Source organism: Sceloporus occidentalis, unplaced genomic scaffold (assembly GCF_023333645.1).
Source record: "Sceloporus occidentalis isolate IW3139 unplaced genomic scaffold, rSceOcc1.0.p SCAF_3, whole genome shotgun sequence".
In the NCBI taxonomy this organism is placed as follows: Eukaryota; Metazoa; Chordata; class Lepidosauria; order Squamata; family Phrynosomatidae; genus Sceloporus; species Sceloporus occidentalis.
The window spans coordinates 42,596,056-42,614,118 of NW_028316983.1; the positions used below are offsets into that span (position 1 = coordinate 42,596,056).

An 18,063-nucleotide genomic window follows, 5' to 3' on the forward strand; every position below is an offset into this window, starting at 1 on the left:
ACCTTAGGTCATGCAAGACCTATGTAAACCATAAGAATGTGGTAAACAAATCAATTCTGGCAAACACATTCTTTAAAACATGTAAACAAATGGAAATACAGAGCAGTCAATGTAAACCTGAAACCAACACTCCCCTCCCAAAGGCTGCGTCCCGTTTGGCCCTGGTATCCAGCCTGTAATGTTTGATGAAAGTCAAGGGCTGGGACCAAACAGCAGCTTTACAGACATCCTCCAAAGGGACCCCAGTCAAGAAGGCGGAGGATGCCGCTACTGCCCTAGTTGCATGGGACCAAACCCTGGCTGGGAGAGATCTGCCCAACCGTTCATAGCAGAGGTGGATGGTACCAGCCACCCATTTGGAAAGTCTCTGCGCAGTCACAGGCAGTCCATTTTTCGGTTCCGAGTAGCATTGGAAAAGTCTCTCAGAACGGCTTGACCCTGCAGTTCTGTCCAAGTAGAAGGCCAAAGCCCTCCGAACGTCCAAGGTGGTCGGGTTCGAGGCCAGGGTCAGCAAAACAATGTCCTGACACATGTGAAAGGCAGACACCACCTTAGGCAAGAAGGTAATCGGTACGGAGGACAACCTTGTCCTTATGGAACCTAAGGAAAGGCTGGCCCCTCCGCAAGGCAGATAGGCGATGCAATCTTCGGAGTAGAGGATGGTGCCTATGAATTTGATTCGTCTGGATGGGACCAGGTGAGACTTTTCCAAGTTCACTACGAGCCCGAGGGATGCCAGGAGAGACAGGGTGAATTTGACATCCTTCTGGAATTCCTCCACTGAGGGGGCTGCGAGGAGCCAGTCATCCAGGTATGGGAAGACTCTGGTACCTCACTGGTGGAGAAAGGCCACAATCGGAGCCATGTACTCAGTGAAGACCCTCGGAGCTGTGGAGAGGCTGAAGGGGAGGACATTGTAATAGTACATGTCGGGACCGACAGCAAAGGCGAGGAACTTCAGGTGAGTCTCTCAGATCCCCACGTGAAAGTAGGCGTCTTTAAAGTCGATCCTCGCAAACCACAGGCCCTGGTGCAACAAGGGCAAAATAGATGCGAGGGTTATCATGCAAAATCGGCAATAGGCCAAATAGGAGTTGAAGGACCTCAAGTCTAGGATAGGCCTAATCCCCCATCATCTTTGGGTATGGTGAAATGTCTGGAGAAGAAGCATCTGAGAACTTCAGAGGGGTCAACGGGCGAAATCGCACCCTTAGGTAGCAGAGTGTGCACTTCGTCGAGAAAGGTGTCTGGGGGGGGGGGGAGGTTAGAAAGAACTGCTCCAGTTGAGGGGAGCTCTTCGAACTCGAGGGCATAACCCCTACAGACAATGTCAAGGACCCACAAGTCGGAAGTCACCGAGGCCCAGGTGTTAAAGAAAGGCCTCAGGATGTCAAGGAAGGAGGAGGAGGAGGAGGCCGGTCCGACGGAGCACACTGGAACCCTTCAGGACCTCTTCTTTCCCTGGTCGGTATCCTGTTGGCGGTTCTTGCGGAACCGAGCAGGGACCTGGCTACGGCCAGAAGAAGAAAAAGACTGAGAGGGATAGTGTTGGCGTGCATGCTCCTGATGGTAGGGACGGTCCTGCTGAAAAGACCATTGTCCCTGGACCTGTCCGTACCACTGGCATTGGCGCTTCTTAAATGGAGCCTGGGAAGGGGCAGACATACCGTGTTTCTTAGCTGCCGCCTTCATCCTGTATTTGAAGTTCAGCCATTCGTCAGTTTCTTTATTGAAGAGGCCAGCCTCATCAAATGGCATGTCTTCAATGGCTGCCTTCGTGCCCTGGTTGAGGTCCGAGGATCGAAGCCAGGCATGCCTCCTGAGGGCTATGGCAGCCGCCATCGACCTCGCGGAACAGTCAGTAGTGTGGCGAGCTGAGGTGATTATCCAGCTCCCAATGGAGTGGGCCTCGTCACGAATCTCGCTCAAAACACGCTGGCAGTTGTACGGCATGTCTGGAATTATAGGGGAAACTGCTCATACGCCCCTGCAGGCATTGTAATTAGCCACCTGAAGGCCCAGGACCAATGAAGAATAGGCCTTCCTAGCAAGGCCATCAATCTTTTTGGCTTCGCGGTCCGCTGGTGAAGTGGACATTTTGGGGGTGAATGATTGCTGAGAGCCCTCAACAATCATAGAATTTTGTTTTGGGTGTGCTAACAGCGAAGAAGCATTGGAGGGTGAAACCTGTAGAGGGACTCTATTTTTTGGGATGTTGGAGCCAGGGACTCAGCAGAATCCCAGGAGCGCCAGGCAATCCTCTCCAACGATGGCAACAAAGGAATAGTTGGTGATGTAGGGACTTTGCCATGAACTCTCCTCTCCACAGGGTCAGCCGCATCATCTTCAGTATGTGTGATCTGAAGATCAAGGGTATTGGCCATTTTGATGACGTGTTTGGCAAAGGTTCGGACGTCATCCGTGGGCGAAGATGAACCTTGCTGGAACAGTTCCTGTGGCGACTGTGGAGCAACCTCATCCGAGGAACTCAAATCAGCTTGCGACAACCGGGGTTCGCCATGGTGGGAGCCGATGACATCAGATTCAGAGTCGGAATCCAAGAGAATTTGGGAGGAACGCCAGGTCTGGGTGGCAGCCGCTACAACTGAGCAAGGTTTGGTGGTTGGGACCAAGGACAATTCTGGTCCTGTGCGTTGGTGAGACAGTGGTGAGTGGAGCCGACTGAACACGTGAGCACGTGAAGACAAAGCTGGCTTGAACTTTGAAGACACAATGGATGCCGGCCCAAAGCGATCCCGGACGACGTCCCGACTGACTGACATATAGCACCTGTCAGTTTCACTGTCGTAAAAATAATCAGAGTCATCATCGCAATGGACCCCAACATCGCGGACTTGAACTTGAGGAACCGGAGTTGGCGATCGGTGACGAGGTGACCGAGAGGTGAGGGCGCCATCATCGTCAGAAAGCTGATGGAAGGGCACAGTGGCCGGCAGAGAAGACGCTGATGCCGAAACCGGTACGGGCCGGGCCCGAGGAGAGCCAGATTCAGTAACCACGGAGTCATCAAGTGTCGATACGGATGGTGTGGAACGTTGCTTTGAAGAGAAGCCAGGGGCCTCTGGGGTCTTGGGATGGGTCTTTTTGTGAGAAGAGCCTTCCAAAGCCTTAGAATGGGACTTCTTATGTAAGGAACTGCTCACAGAAGCCTCTACGGGGTCAAGGGTCTTCTTTTTCTTAGTGGCCTGCGGAGAGGTCTCCCTTGGCTCTGAGGACTTAGACCTCTTAGAGGCTTCAGGAACTGGGTCCGTATGGGAGGTGCCCTCCTTGGCCAGTACCGGAACCTTGGTGGAGGCCGAATCCTTGGACTGAGCCTTGGTCCCCTTAGAGGACTTGGACCTCGAAGTGGAACGGTGCGCCTCTTCAGATTCAATGGACCTCTTAGGGTTCACGTCAGTAGAACTCGGCCTTTTGGAGCACACAACAACGGGACTCCTCCCCGTATCAACGTTGGTGGCAACTGGCTCAGTAGTGGAGCTCTGGCCCACGGAACCAGCAGCAGCTGGCATCGACCCCGAAGCCGCAGGTGCCGAAGCAGCCTGATCGGCCGGCTGAGGCTTAAAGACCCCTTGGTAGATTGCAGCCATCAAGTGGGAGTTGTGGTTCTTCCTGGCTTGTGGGGCCAAAGATTTACACAAGGAACAGGCCTTGGAATTATGGGTGTCCCCGAGGCACAACAGGCAGGAAGAGTGGGGATCCTGAGCAGGGATCTTACCACCGGCAGACGTCACATTTTTTAAATGGAGCCGGAGACATGGTGCCGAAACGGAAAGTGAAGCCAGGTCAAGAGAAGCCGAAGAAGTCAACAATACTGGGGGGGGGGGGGGGTGTCCAGATCAAGAGTGGTCAAAACCGTTCTGTAGTCAAGTCCAGTGAAACAAGCAAGAGCAGAAGCGAAGTTCCAGTAGCAGCTAACGTGGCAGAAAAAAGGAACTGGGGAAAGAGTGGGAACCCAGGGGGCTTATAAAGGATGGGCGGAGCCACTGCCAAAAAATTGCTAAAAGTTGCAACGTTAACTTTGCCCAGTGATTCCAGAAGTTTTTGAACAGCACTGCGCAGTCGCAGTACAACCCATTTGTATGATTCGCAGAGACCATGAAGAAGATGACAAAAATACTGGCAACATTATCTTGGAAACCATGAATTTTAGAGTAGTAAAACTGGAGTTTCCAGAATTTGATTTGCTATCAGGTAAGTAGCTTATCCATTCTAGAATAAATGTTTTATGTATACAGATTACAAGACCATCCTTTCTTAATTCTGAATGCTGAAAGAGCTTCTCACCTATATGTTATTGGAATATTTGAGACAGATTAACGTTTAAATAACTTATCTCTTATATTTTCCTGCCTTTAAAAAGGTAAACAGAACATTTCAGATAATTTATTTCCAGTTTTACCACAGACTTACAATGCATTTTGAATGAACACATTCACCTGTCCAATCAATAATTCTTATCTTTGTCAGAATAACAACATCAGTAAAGAACCCTAAGGTGAAAAGAATAAGAGAAGAGTTTTGTTAAGCTACTAGATTTGAATATGACTGACTCACCTTTTTGCCTCCAGTGACTGCAACCTTTTGCAGTTTCCTGTAACAGTATCTGGCATAAGTGCTGATAGGCAGGCCTAGCAGAGTGAAATGAATAAATTAGCCTCAGAGTGGCATTGCAGAATTTCAAAGAGAACATGGCCTCAATGTATACATTTCAAACTCTCAAGGCCCAGTATTTTCCCCAATATTTTCCATTTTGTGAAACATTTGTTCTCTTTTTTGGGCTATAGGGCAGTAGATGTTCCTAAGTTCTATGGTCTCTTTCTTTATCATAAAAGTCTCTGGTTTTAAAAAAACAGTAACCAACAATAAAAAGAAAAGCAGTGAACAAAATCTTTCCCCTACATTATGTGGGGACATAATGCAGAACCAGAACTGGGTTAAGTCTAACTTTAATATAAAATCCACTTCTGCTTTGCTTGGAAAACCCCACAGAGTGAGCTTCTACATACAATGGTGACTCTCTGCTTTCTTTAGATAATTGTTCTAGTGGAATAAGTTCCAGCATTGTACCTCTCTGCTCTCTTTGCAATGGCATACAAGAGTTCTCCAGTCTGAATGTCCCATATTGCTAATTGAATTTTACTGCCTGAGGCAGGGAGTCTCAAGAGGTGTTACTGATTTGATTAAAGACAGGAAACACTTAAAAATGACTGCTTTTCCACTGCAGATACTTTCTGTATGCTGACACATTATACATAAAGTATGTGGAGCACAGGTAATGGAGAATGCCATGCCAGGACCATAGAAAAAGCGATGATGTGATCAGTCTCAGAACATGGTCATCTAACTTGGGGGGTGGGATGGATTCATCTAATGGTCCTGGTCTCATATCAACTGATCAGCCTTATGAGTGTATTCTTCATCCACGCTGGAAAACAAAGTTCAGCTTCGTAAATTATTTCTTTCCCAGTTTAAGTCCAATTTATTTCAGCAAGACTTTTGCTGATATAGTGCATTCCAGATGGTGCTGAGGAAGCACCAATACAATTCTGAATCACATAGGGAATTCCATAAAAGAAATAACTTTTTATTCTTTTTTGCATTTTGGGAAACAGAATCATCTATACAAAAGCCTTGAAATTCTTGAAAATGCTGAAATAAATTGGACTAGGTATTATTAAAAACAAATCAACGAGGCAGCCAAGTTTGCTGAAAACCCAAAATTAATTCAAGATGATAAGAATAAAAAGAATTGGGCACAGCTCCAAACAGATTTCTCCAAAATTACAATGACGAAATGGCAAATGGGGTTAAATGTAACTAAAATGTACAGCAGAGATGGGGCTACCACCTATGGGCCATTTTTGAGGCCTCTAAGCCCTCCAATTCTGAAAAAAAATCAGAATGTTCTGCATGCATCTGTGGAGAATTTCACTGTTTTTCCCCCTTCCCAACTGTTTTAGACCTAGGAGAAGCTTCTTTTTTTTTAAAGTAAGAAATAAAGTGAAAGTCACTTAGGTAGTTTGCCCAACCCTGGAAGAAATGGTATGGCTTGGTGTAAAGAATCCTGTACTTCTCATTTACACTGATGACAGTCTGAGATTTCACTGACTGATAATGAAAGGTATTATGGAACTGTGGCAAAATAAAAACACTTAACATGATGTGAGTTTGCTGTGAAAAAGTGAGCAGAAATCTTGAGGAATGAAAATACAACTTCCAAGCTGTATTTAAATCTATTGGGTAACTATGGTTTCAGGTGGCTTCATCTAAAAAAAAAAGTACTGTAAAAATGTAAACAGCATATACTAGGACAAGCATAAGAGAACTGGACAACTTGCTTATCAGGAAAGACTACAAAATTTGGGATCTCTGAACTTAGGAAAATGGTAAGGGGGAAAGGAGAGAACATGATATAAACATAAAATTGAGGAAGCATATAGAATTATGTATGGCATGGAGAAAGAAGAGAAAAAAGTCTTCCCATTCTGTTGATAATCCTAGAACCTGGTTGTATGAGAACCTGTAAGATAGATGAAAAGTGGGAGATTCAAGACAGAAGAAAACAAGAGTTAAATTGAGGAAACTGCAACACTAATTTGTGATAATTACCAACCCATATGGCTTTAAAAGAGGATTTAACAAATATATGGCAAAGGGTTATGTACTAGTGACTACCAGTCACAATGGCTATATACTACTTCTAGGATCAGATGCACCTTACTTCAGAACATCAGCTGCTAGGAGACAACATTGTGATAGAACTATTTCCTTCATTTCCTGTATGTGAGCTTTCCAAAAGCATCTGGATGGCAGCTGTGGGAATAGAATGCTGGATGGATCTAGCAGGGCTTTATTATATTTTTACTACTATTGACAAAGTCACCAGGATGTTCTGACTCATAACATTTTCAGGGGCTACTTCCATTGTGTATAGGTATAAGTGTTTTCTAGATCAGTACAAAGAGAAACAACAGCAAGTCAGACTACATGCATACAACAATCCTATTACATCCAGTGCCCAAACAACATATTGAAACCAACAGCAGTTGTCCAGATACAAAAACATTCTTATTTATAGAGGAGCCTGGAGGCCATCTGAAACACAGTGAGTAAGGACTTCTATAGAGTCTTTACATGATTAAGACATCGTTTGAACAGAACTCAATTCATTTAAAAGAAAACGAGAGGCCCAATCAGAATAGGAGCTTCTTTAGTGTTAGGTAAGATGGTAAAGCAACACTGACTGATTGCATTCAATTCTTCTTAGTTGTTTTCAAATTAGTGTCAACTACAAATTTAATTCAGAGTACTCAAGCTCCAAAAGAAGGGGAAAGAAGCTCTCTACTATAAACATAGAGGAGAAAATAAAGCATATGACCCAATTAATTCTTCTGGTGGACTTCTCTGAGGTTAAGAGCCAATGATTAACAAATACCATCAGGATGAAGGGGATTCCAGATTGTTTAGTAAGACTGCAACTGCGTACGTGTTTGTTTGGAAATAGGTTCAATTAAAATAAATATGGTTTAAATACTGTTAATATTGGTTGTAAATCATTAAAGACTGCTCTATTAAATGTTGTGTAAAATTTTACCAGCAGCAATATTGCATTTCTCTCCATTCCTGAAATACTGGCACTCGTAGAAGCCCTGGATTTGATATTTCTACAATAAAGCACATACAACTATACCTGAAATCAACAGTATAGACTGACATATGCAACTGTGTCTCCTCATCAATAGCCCTTCACATAAATTCTTTTTACCTTCATCCTCTGTGTTTTGCTTCCTCTTTTTCCTGGATTTTGAGTTCTTTTTGTTTTTCAGATCCAGAAGCTCCTTAATACGCTGTGTAACTGAAAATCCAAAGCATCATTGATTGAGTGATGGCAAAAACATGTTTACTGAATTTACTCATCACAAAATCAGCTCTGTGCACCCCGATATTTTTGCTGTTTTTATGACATGCCAAAGGAGACCTTTTGTCAGAGGTCATCACAATTATCATCATGAGTTTGAGGAGCAAGTTGAATACTATGCAGAACAACTGAACAAGAAATGTTAACAGAAAGACATTTCAACTAGAGTGGACCCTTGGTATCAGCTGGGGTTTGGTTCTAGGACACATCCACACCCACACACCGTGGATATCAAAATCTGTGATGCTCAACTCCCATTAAATGCAATGGTGTAATAAAATGGTGTCCCGTATATAAGATGGCAAAATCAAGATTTGCTATTTGGAATTTATATTGTATTTTCTTGAATATTTTCAAGCCATGGATGGTTGAATCCGTGGATAAAGAATCCATGGATACAGAGGGCCAACTCTATTTCTTTGACTAATCTTCAATTGGCAAGTTTACTATTCCCAATACAGAGAGATGTGAATGTAAATTCATTTTATATGCAGATCATAACAAAATTGACTTACTCCCACACACCCCAAAGTACCTCTCTATTTATGGAAAGACATCCTGGAACGAATTTCTCTGTATTCTTTTCTATCAGCTCTTTTATCCAAGTAATTAGTTAATTAATAATTAGTGTTTATTTACTGTATTCTTTAATGTAAGGTAGTATATAGATTCCCCTTCCCTATTGCCCTCTGTATTCTCAATCTGTTCCAGTGGGATAGGAAATTCTCTGGACAGATTTTTAGGTAACATAATGGACTGCTGGGGATAGAGGAGTGAGACAGAGAGAAGAACACACAGGCCTAGAACACTCCCACTAGGATGACAATGGATTTAAACCTATGGCTTCTATTAGGTTTAGAAATCTCATTCTGTGGCTGTAAAAAGAGCCTGCTTCCTAAATGAGTGACAAAGCATCTAAATTAATTCTAAACTTTCTAAAATAATTTACTTCCCCAGGAATGCTGAATACTTTCAGAAGAAGTACTGGTGGGGGGCAGGCTGGAACCCACGTGAACTAAAAAATTGCAATAAAATTTCTGCAGAATTTAACTTGGAGAATTTTTTTAAAAGCTTCTCAACAAAATCAGTTCAGCGACTCAAAATGTGTGTCAGGGAAAACATAGCAACATAAAACATTTATTTTTTGTTAGTTGTGATCTAGAATGAAAGTTACATCTATTATACCAATTATTTATACTTATTGATATGAGTGTTGCCTTAGAATTCATATACTAGCCTCTTAGGTGAAACCTGCACATTTCTTCTTGCTGCTTAAAAATATAAAGGCAAAATATTTAGTTAAACTCAACTTCTGTGATTATATACAATGGAAGGAGGGGGGCACTGCTCAAAAACATTGAAAAGAAATAAATAGGTATTTGGCTTGAGTATTTCTGGATATTTTTGAGCTACCTTACTATCAGAAGGTATTGTGCTTTATTACTTTAACCTTGCCCTGTCAATACTGACTTGCAATGCCTAATATTTAAAAATGATAATAAAATACATTGCATTTTCTTTGTGTATGCTCTCTTGCAGACAGAAGTAAACAAAAGCAGAGCCTGTTTCTGCTTAACAGGATCTATATTTGATCTGCAGTTGCTGTTGAATTTCATCCTCGGTGGATAAGGCACTTACTGTTTTCATCATTGACCTGGCTGAGGTGACGATAGATGTAACCTTCCAGATAAGATTGGAACTTGGGTGATGGGGAGAAAAAGGCCAGACTGATGGCCATAAGTTCCCAGCCCCATGCTAGGCTGCGATAGCACATGTTGTCTGTTGTTTGTCTGATTAGCTGTATATATAACTCATCCCGTAAACCCTGAATGCTCCAGCACTTGGTGATGGTGATCAAAGCCACATGCTCTCGGTCCATCCTGGCTTGCCGATCGCCCATGTATATTTGTACCAGTTTAAACATTTCACAGGCTTCTTTTTTGATGGTGTGATTGCTGGTGATAAGCATTGGCTTTTTGATAGAGCCACCATTCCAAGATAGCATGTTAGCAATGGAGAGCCTCCGGCGAAAGATACCCTGAGTGTGCATATTTAAGTTTTTGGAAGCCCAGTCAGCCATGGTACTTTGAGAAATGGGCTTCCTTATGGTGTGGAAGGGAAATTGATATCCCATGTTGGTAGAAGGCTGGTCATTATTTTCTTGCTGGGAATTGGACCCCATTGTTCCAGACTGCAATGAAGAGCAGACAGAAAATTATGGAGAAATAAATAATCTTAGCTGCTTACTTTTCAGATGGAGAATATCTAATAACTAATCTGTCCTCAAAGCAGTGGTGGTAATACCATTACAGAAAGCCTAGCTAATTCCCACTCCCACACTTCTAGTTTCACTTTCTGTAAAATTCAACTCAAAATTATCCTTCTTACTTCTAACAGATTCTCAGAAGTTTTAACTTTCCCTCCAACAGTGTTTTTTCATGGGTATTCATCTTGGTACTGAATGGTGACATGGGGATTCTACTGCCTCCATTCCAACTGCCACTGCTGTAGCCTCTTGAGGGAGACAATAGCAGCCAGCATTTGCTGGACATAATCCCCTCCCCATAGCCATTTCCTTTTTCTTGTGTGCTGTGTTTATTTTGATTGTAAGCCTGAGGGCATGGAACTACCAATTTAACAACTGTAAACCACTTATGTAAACCACCATGTACAGTGATGGCTCTAGATAAATAAATGATGGTGATACTGATAGCATATTAATTGTCATTTGATTTCCTCTGCTTTGCTTATGTGAAGCTATGGCCTCTGTGTTAAGCAGGAAAATGGCAAATGGCTGTAACCTGTACCAGCTATGGAAAGTTAACCGACTGATAAAAAACTTTCAGTTTTATTTTCTGCAGTATACCATGCATCCCTGGTTATATGTTTATTTCATTGATTGGTGGGAGATAATGGAAATCTATCCTTCTGCCTCAAAAGCACTACTCAGAGCAACTTAAAATCTTAAAACACAGGTGGTTGGAAAGATCATGGTTGGAGGCAGGATACAAAGCCAGAAAGAAAGCATAATTTGGAATCAGCTGACAATGTCAGTTAAGTATAAGGTAAGGAGCACAGAGAAGTAGAGGGGACATTGCAAGCTTAAAAGGAATTTAGCATGTCCCACTGTTCACCATTACGCACCAATTCCTGTCCAGCGCTAGCCCAGTAACAACTTCTGATGTGCAAAGAGAGGTGGCTCCTTCAGTCATCTAGAAAGATGTCAGCTTACCTGCCATCCTTACATATTATATCAGACCTGCACAACTTGGCAGTAGGTAGGGGCCAAAATTAAAACAGGCTAAATTTCTTCAGGCCACAGATGCCCCCATGCCATATGTTGTGCAGGCCTGGATTATATAGTAAGTGCTCCTCCCAAAATAATGCTAATAGAGTCACAGTAACCTGCTGGTTAGCAATATCTTTTTCTTTCAGTTCCCACCACTTTAATTTTAAAAAGTAAAGTCTGCATTTTTCTATGACATTGGAACAGCTCAGCCAAGAAGGTCCAGAGGCTTTACCCATCTCTATCAACACAGAACACCTTTCTACCTAATTATTTATCACAATACCTGCGGTGATATTTGTGCTGTGTCCGACGAAGACAGGTTTGTCTGACTGGCCATGCTCTTTTCTAAAGAATCTATTTTTTCATAGGTTCGCTTCTGTCTCACAGTATCTTGCTGCACAGTTAGATCATTTGAGAGACTTCCCCTACTGTCCATTCTAGGTCTGTATAAGGACCTGTTACTAGAAGTCACATCATCTCTTGAGCTCCTGCTGTTACACTTTTTCAAGTGGTCTGATTGAAACTTAATTTTATTACCCTCTGGCAAACTAGCATTTTCCAGCATTTCTGCATCTAAGCTGCCTTTACTCCCTCTGCAGGCTGCAGACCTATTCACCACAGCCCGCATTTCTGCAATCAGTTTGTCATTCAGAGCACTGAGTTCACTGCTACTGCCTACAGAGCCAGGCCTTCCCTGGCCTGGAGCTTGCCGCCTTCCTTTTCTCTTTCTCAGACTCGGAGAAGGTCCCGTTGAGTAGCCTGAGTCTTGCTGACTTATAACTGTAGGATATTCTTGGGCCTGAAGACTGTTCTGCCGACAGTGGTGGGCCTCCATATTTTTGAGAACATTCGCTTCTACGATTTTCCAAGACTGCTTGAAGCTGTCCCTGGAAATAAGCTGCCCTAGCTGAGGTTTAGCCATGCCTTCAATGATCATCCCTGGAGAGTGAGTATTTTTGGATGACTGGTCAATGTTGACCATATGTTTAATATATTCTCTTCCTACAGGGCTATATTCTGTTGCAGAAGGGTTTCTCACGTGTTTTTTCCCAGCTTGGTTTTGCTGCATACTGGGATGTTGTAATAATTTGACTGGCTGAAGCTTCTTTTTTAAGCTATTGCTTGGTGACATTTGTGGTGTTGTTTCATTCATATTTGTACTTCCAGTGTCCATATCTACAGGAGGCTCATCATAAATTGGGGACTCTATTGATGGCTCATCATATATTGGTGCTGGTGAAGCATACTTTGGAGATGCAGGTCGTGGTGTTCGTGTCTGACTCCCTGAAGGAGGCTGAGAAGGGAGTCCATTAGTTAACACTAGGCAAAAACCTCCATTCTCTGTCTTCTTAATTTGCATGGACTGCTTTGCTTCTATTGGAGCTGCAGGTTTTGGAGCCAATGGACTTGGGACTACCGACTGAGGCTGGGCATATACAACTGGTTTGGGATGCACAGATTTCTGATTGCTGTTTTCTGCACTGCTCTGCATTTGAAGTGAATTGCTTGAAGAAGAATTCACTTGTCTCAGGCTGTTGACTTTCACTAGCATGGCTGCTTTAGTGCCTGGTAAAGGCTGCCATCGAGTAGGAGTATCTCTGCAAAATATGAAAACATAGTGTTTATAATATTAAAGCAAAAATGCAATGCTATATTCATATGTAAAATTTATAGCCCAAATTCTCAAATATCTATATCATCTATATAAAAAAAGGTAAAGGTAGTCCCTTGACTTGAATGTCTAGATGTAACTGACTGTAGAGGGTGGTGCTCATCTCTGTTACTAAGCCGAAGAGCCAGCATTGTTTGAGGACTGCTCTGGTAGTCATGTGGCCAGCATGACTGCATCGAATGCTGTTACTTTCCCACTGAAGTGGTACCTAATTATCTATTTGCATTTGTATGCTTTCAAACTGCTAGGTTGGCAGATGCTGGGACTAGTGACAGGAGCTCACCCATCATGCAGCACTTGGGCCTCGAACTGCCATCCCTCCGATCTTCCAATCGTCAGAACTAGCATCCTAACCACTAAGCCGCTGCATCCCTATCATCTATATATCTGTATCTATATCTTGCCTTTCAGCTACAGTGATACTCAAGATGGCTAAGAAAAACAAAATATAAATAAAAACCAGTGTTTGGAAATAACTTTTTAATTAACTCATGAAATTATTAATTTGCTAGTTTTTTCCAAGTAATATCACTTATCCAATTAACAATGAATGAATTTTAAAATATGATTTAGTGAAATAGGTAATTAGCATTCACTGGGGTTGGCACCTCTCCTCAGATTCAATAAAACAGGATCATCTGCTACTTCAGAAAGAGGAGAATTAGAAATGGAGGAAATGAATTACATAACTCTGTTGTTAGGCAGGTGAGAAAGAGGAAGATCCTCCTAGAGTTCAGGTCATAAGAGCACAAGAAAAAAAAACTGGAAAAGAAGGGAGAAAGTGAAGTTTGGAATGGGGGAGGTTTGGTTTATTTAGAGCCAAGGCTATCTTGTAGCCGTTAAGAAAGCCCTGTTACATGCACCCACCATCTAACTGCATGACGTGTTGGGACATACAATAGGACTTCCTCTGAAGACCTCAAATTTCTAGCAGGCTCATATGAGAGGAGACAGTCTTTCAGATATCCTGCTCCCAAGCCATCTAGGGCTTTGCTGATCAACACAAGCACCTTGAATTGAACTTGGAAGCAAAGTAGAAGCATAGTTTTTGTAGGACCAGTGTTATATGGTCTCTAAAATGCACACCTGAACCCAGTCTGGCTGCTGCTTTTTATAGTACTTGCAGCTTCCAAACATTTTTCAAAGGGCAGCCCCACAACGAGCACATTACAGTAGTCTAAATGAGAGGTAACTATGCCATGAACCACTGTGGCCAGATCTATCTTCCCCAAGAAAAAGTGTAGCTGGTGCACCAGCCAAAGCTGGACAAAGGTGCTTCTGGCCACTGCAGCAATCTGGTTTTCCACGAACAGCACTGGTTCAAAAGCACTCACAAACTATGAATCTGATCTTTCAGAGGAGTACAACTCCACCCAGAACAGGCTGCAATTCCATGTGTAATCCCAGGTTGGTTTTTCTACTGACCAGCAAGACTTCTGTCTTGTCTAGATTATGTCTCTGCCTAGTCACCCATATCCAGTCTTTTACTGTATCCAGACAATACAAATTATAAATATGTAATTTCCTATTAACTTTTAACAAGGTGTTTGAAAAGTGAATGAAATATCCATATTGATAGAAGTGGAAAGAATGGAAAGATGCAGATCACTGACAGATTTAATTAAAGAGATTGGAAGATGAGAGTCAATGCTTTAGGATGCCTTTTCTCAACCTAAAAGTTACTAAGAGTGTTGGATTTCCACCATTCTCGGGCAACAATTTTACTATGAGCTATGTAAGCCGTATGGGGGCAGAGGGAAGCTTGGTTGGACTAAGACAACTTTAGAAGGAGAAAAACAACACTTTTGAAGAAGCCAATGTACTTAAAGGGTCAAAACAGTTTTGACAAACCCCACTCTTGTTGTTGTTAACTGCTTTCAAATAGATCTTGACTCTATAAATGAGACATCTCCAAGTACCCCTATCCTGTACCTCGCTACCAGGTCCTGTAGGCTCAGGCCTGTGGTCTCCCTCATTGAATCTATGCATCGGGTTTCCGGTCCTTCCTCTCTTTCTACTGCCCTCTACCTTCCCCAGCATCAAGCCAAGAAGATTCTATTACCACCCTTGAGACTACCCCAGCTAGTGCAGAGAGACTGCAGGGCAGTAGAGCTGATGATAATCCATCAGACTATAAATGCTTCTTTGAGCACAAAAGTAAAATCATGCTTCCAGGAGCATGATTCTACTTATAAATAAGGTGCATAAGGAACATTTAACTTGTGTTTTAAAAAGATGGCTCTTTTGTCATTGTGTAGCAAATATCACAGTAATGGGAACATTGGGAAATATACCACTAACAACTCCTGCAGAAGACCAATGAAAGCCACACTGTTCCAGAGCAGGCCTGCTGCTTTATGGATAATTCCACCCCCACATTTAATCTGAATGAGATCCCCCCCCATGTTTAGTCCTCTCAGATCTCTGTAGAACTCTCTTCTACAGGATGGCTCCAAACCTGCTATGCATAGGGACTCAACCACTAACGACAAATTTAAAACAGTACAAGTTAAAAACAATACAAAAGCATTAAATGTAGATACAAAGGTGGGTTACAGGCCGCCTGTTTTGGGTGGGCTGCACCCGCCCTTTCCCCACTGTATCGGGGCCTCAGCGTCCAGAGCGGCAGCCACTGAGGCCCCGATCCGCCACTTTTCAGGATGCGGGGAAGCGGCAAAAGGCCCCTTCCACGCAGCCTGGAAAGGGGTGTCCTTGGGGCTTCAAGCCCCAAGGACACCCCGCAGTGGCGGGGAGGAGGAGAAAGGGGCCGCTTGGCCCCTTTCTCCTTTGGTCCGCTGGGCGCAGCCGTGTGAAGGCTGCGCCCAGCAGACCAAACCAGGAAGGAACTCCGAAACGGAGCTCCTTCCTGCTCCGCACTAAGGGCGCACTAAGCACCCTGGTGCAGAGCGAGGACGTCACGTCCGCTCCGCCCCGTATAGAGGCGGCGTGGTCGTGACGTCCTCATGGCGGCGGCCGTGTGGAACGGCTGACGCCATTTTGTGCGCGCTGAGCACGCACTAGGGTTAGGGGGGTGCGGAAGCACTGCCCCTTTCTAACCCTAGTACGCGCTCTGCGCGTACTTTCCTGCCCGTTTCTAACGGGCCAAAGTTTAGAGAACTATTAAACAATTTTAATAGAGTTAAAGTTAAAAACATTAAAAATTAAAATGTATTAAAATCTTTATAAAAATCTTAAAAGCTGAATTATACAGCACTTAAAAGCCCAACTCCCATCAGTCTGAAAAAGCCTTATTAGCACAAGAACATTTTTACCTACTGCTGAAATATACATATACCAATCCATACACACAGATGCCAGATTAGTATGTTCATATATCATCATATCCTTGTGGCTTACTTTTTTTTATATTCATTGAACTGGCATTTGGTGGCAGTTCCATCAACCTAGACACAGAGGTGTCACTGCCCAGGGTGTCACTCGGGGGGGGGGGGAGACCAAAAAAGTACACCTCTTTACCTTGCTGCTGCACACCATTCTACTTGTGAGCAGACAGCATGCAGGGAAGGAATACACTGGGCACTCTCCCTTGCTGCCTCATGCCACTCTGCTCTTGAGTAGAACGGCATGTGATGGGGGGCTGCGCTTGGCCGGGTGCCACCCCTCTTCTGGGGTGTACCCAGTGCACTCCACATCCCCCTAGTGATGCCAGTATCTAAAAAGACTCTGCCTAGTTCTCTGAACAGGGAGACAGTTTGGAAGCAACTAACAACCCATTGTACTCCCCTCCCCATATAATGATCCAGCTGTCACACTGTACCATGTCTCCCTTTGCCTTCTGCTGTTACAATGGCCAACCTCATTTCTATCTATCTTCACCCTCTTTTAAAAATCACACCTCTCTTGCCAGTTTAATTTATTTTATTTAGTTTAATTTATTGTATTCAGAAGTTGCCTTGTAAACATAAATACATGTAATAATAAATATATTATTATTAGCTCACTTATCAACCCTTGAGTTAATACCATTGTGTAACTTTTTCCTATGTTTCTGTCAGAAGTGTTATAGTCAGTAAGTGGAAAATAATCACACCCACAACAGGAAAATACTGCTGTCAGAACTTTTGTCTCCTATCTACACGTGTGATTCTATAAGGCATCCAAGCACTGAGTTTCAGAATTCTGAACACTAAATATGTTTTATAGCCTTGTTTCCTGTGGTTAATCAAGAAAACAAAAAGAGATTTTTGCTATTTACAGATAACTGTGATGGTTTTTTTTTTTTGGGGGGGGGGGAAGCAATGACTTTGGTCCCTTTCTAGAAAGAAAATAAATCTATTTGGCAATCTCCTCCCCTGGCACATGCTCTTCTAATGAACAAGAAAACCAGGTGTTCAACACCTGCTTCTTTCCCTGTGTACATAGCAACAGTTATTTCTTTTTTCCTCATACAGCTTTGGTAGGAACTACAACAAAGGGTGGGGCCTTCAGCTTGACAAAGGTGACTCACAGGAGAAAGTCAAATTGTTGGTAGAAATTAATTTTTCTTTCAGATCCAACAAATCAGGAATGAAGGAAACAAATCCAACACACACAATGATTTCGCCAATCTCATGCCATGGGGAAATTAAGTGTGAGTGTGTGTGTGGGGTGTGTGTGTGCAGAATTCATTGTTGTCCAAAGAAAATATCTAGAAACAGCTAGATATAGACATTCTCTTCAAAGCTATAAAATATGTCTGAACTGAATGACATCATCTATACATGTCCCTACACATTTATGTATTTTCAGCATGGAAAGCATCTTTTCAAGAATGGAGAGAAAAACCACACATTTTGCACCATTACAATATGCACACAATATAGCTGAGAAATAGTAAGAACAATAATATAGGGTAACACCATTGGGCCTGAAGAGGAAGAGCTCTCCCATCCCTCCTTCCAACTGTCATCTTCTGGCCTGTGAGGGAACGAAAGGACAGGCCGAACGCCATTGGGCCTGAAGAGGAAGAGATCTCCCCTCCCTCCTTCCAACTGTCATCTTCTGGCCTGAGAGGGAATGAAATATCAGGCCCAACACCATTGGGCCTGAAGATGAAGAGTCCTCCCCTCCCTCCTTCCATCATCTTCTGGCCTTAGAGGGAGTGAAAGGACAGGCCCAGCGCCATCAGGCCTGAAGAGGAAGAGCCCTCCCATCCCTCCTTCC

General features: G+C 43.2%; 1 protein-coding gene across 6 annotated transcripts in view; it reads right to left on the reverse strand.

The window, feature by feature from the left end:
- The window catches only part of LOC149315813 (rho GTPase-activating protein 39-like), a 118,215-nt gene that overhangs the window by 11,317 nt on the left and 88,835 nt on the right, over positions 1–18,063 (reverse strand). For 5 of the 6 annotated variants that reach the window (XM_089514169.1, XM_089514171.1, XM_089514172.1 and 2 more), the window contains 4 exons: positions 11,512–12,826; positions 9,578–10,130; positions 7,787–7,876; positions 4,576–4,649 (listed from right to left, as the gene is read on the reverse strand). In XM_089514169.1, the coding sequence (XP_089370295.1) occupies positions 4,576–4,649; positions 7,787–7,876; positions 9,578–10,130; positions 11,512–12,826 (2,032 nt within the window). The remainder of the gene's footprint in view (positions 1–4,575; positions 4,650–7,786; positions 7,877–9,577; positions 10,131–11,511; positions 12,827–18,063) is intronic. The other variant, XM_089514173.1, reaches the window with a different exon arrangement.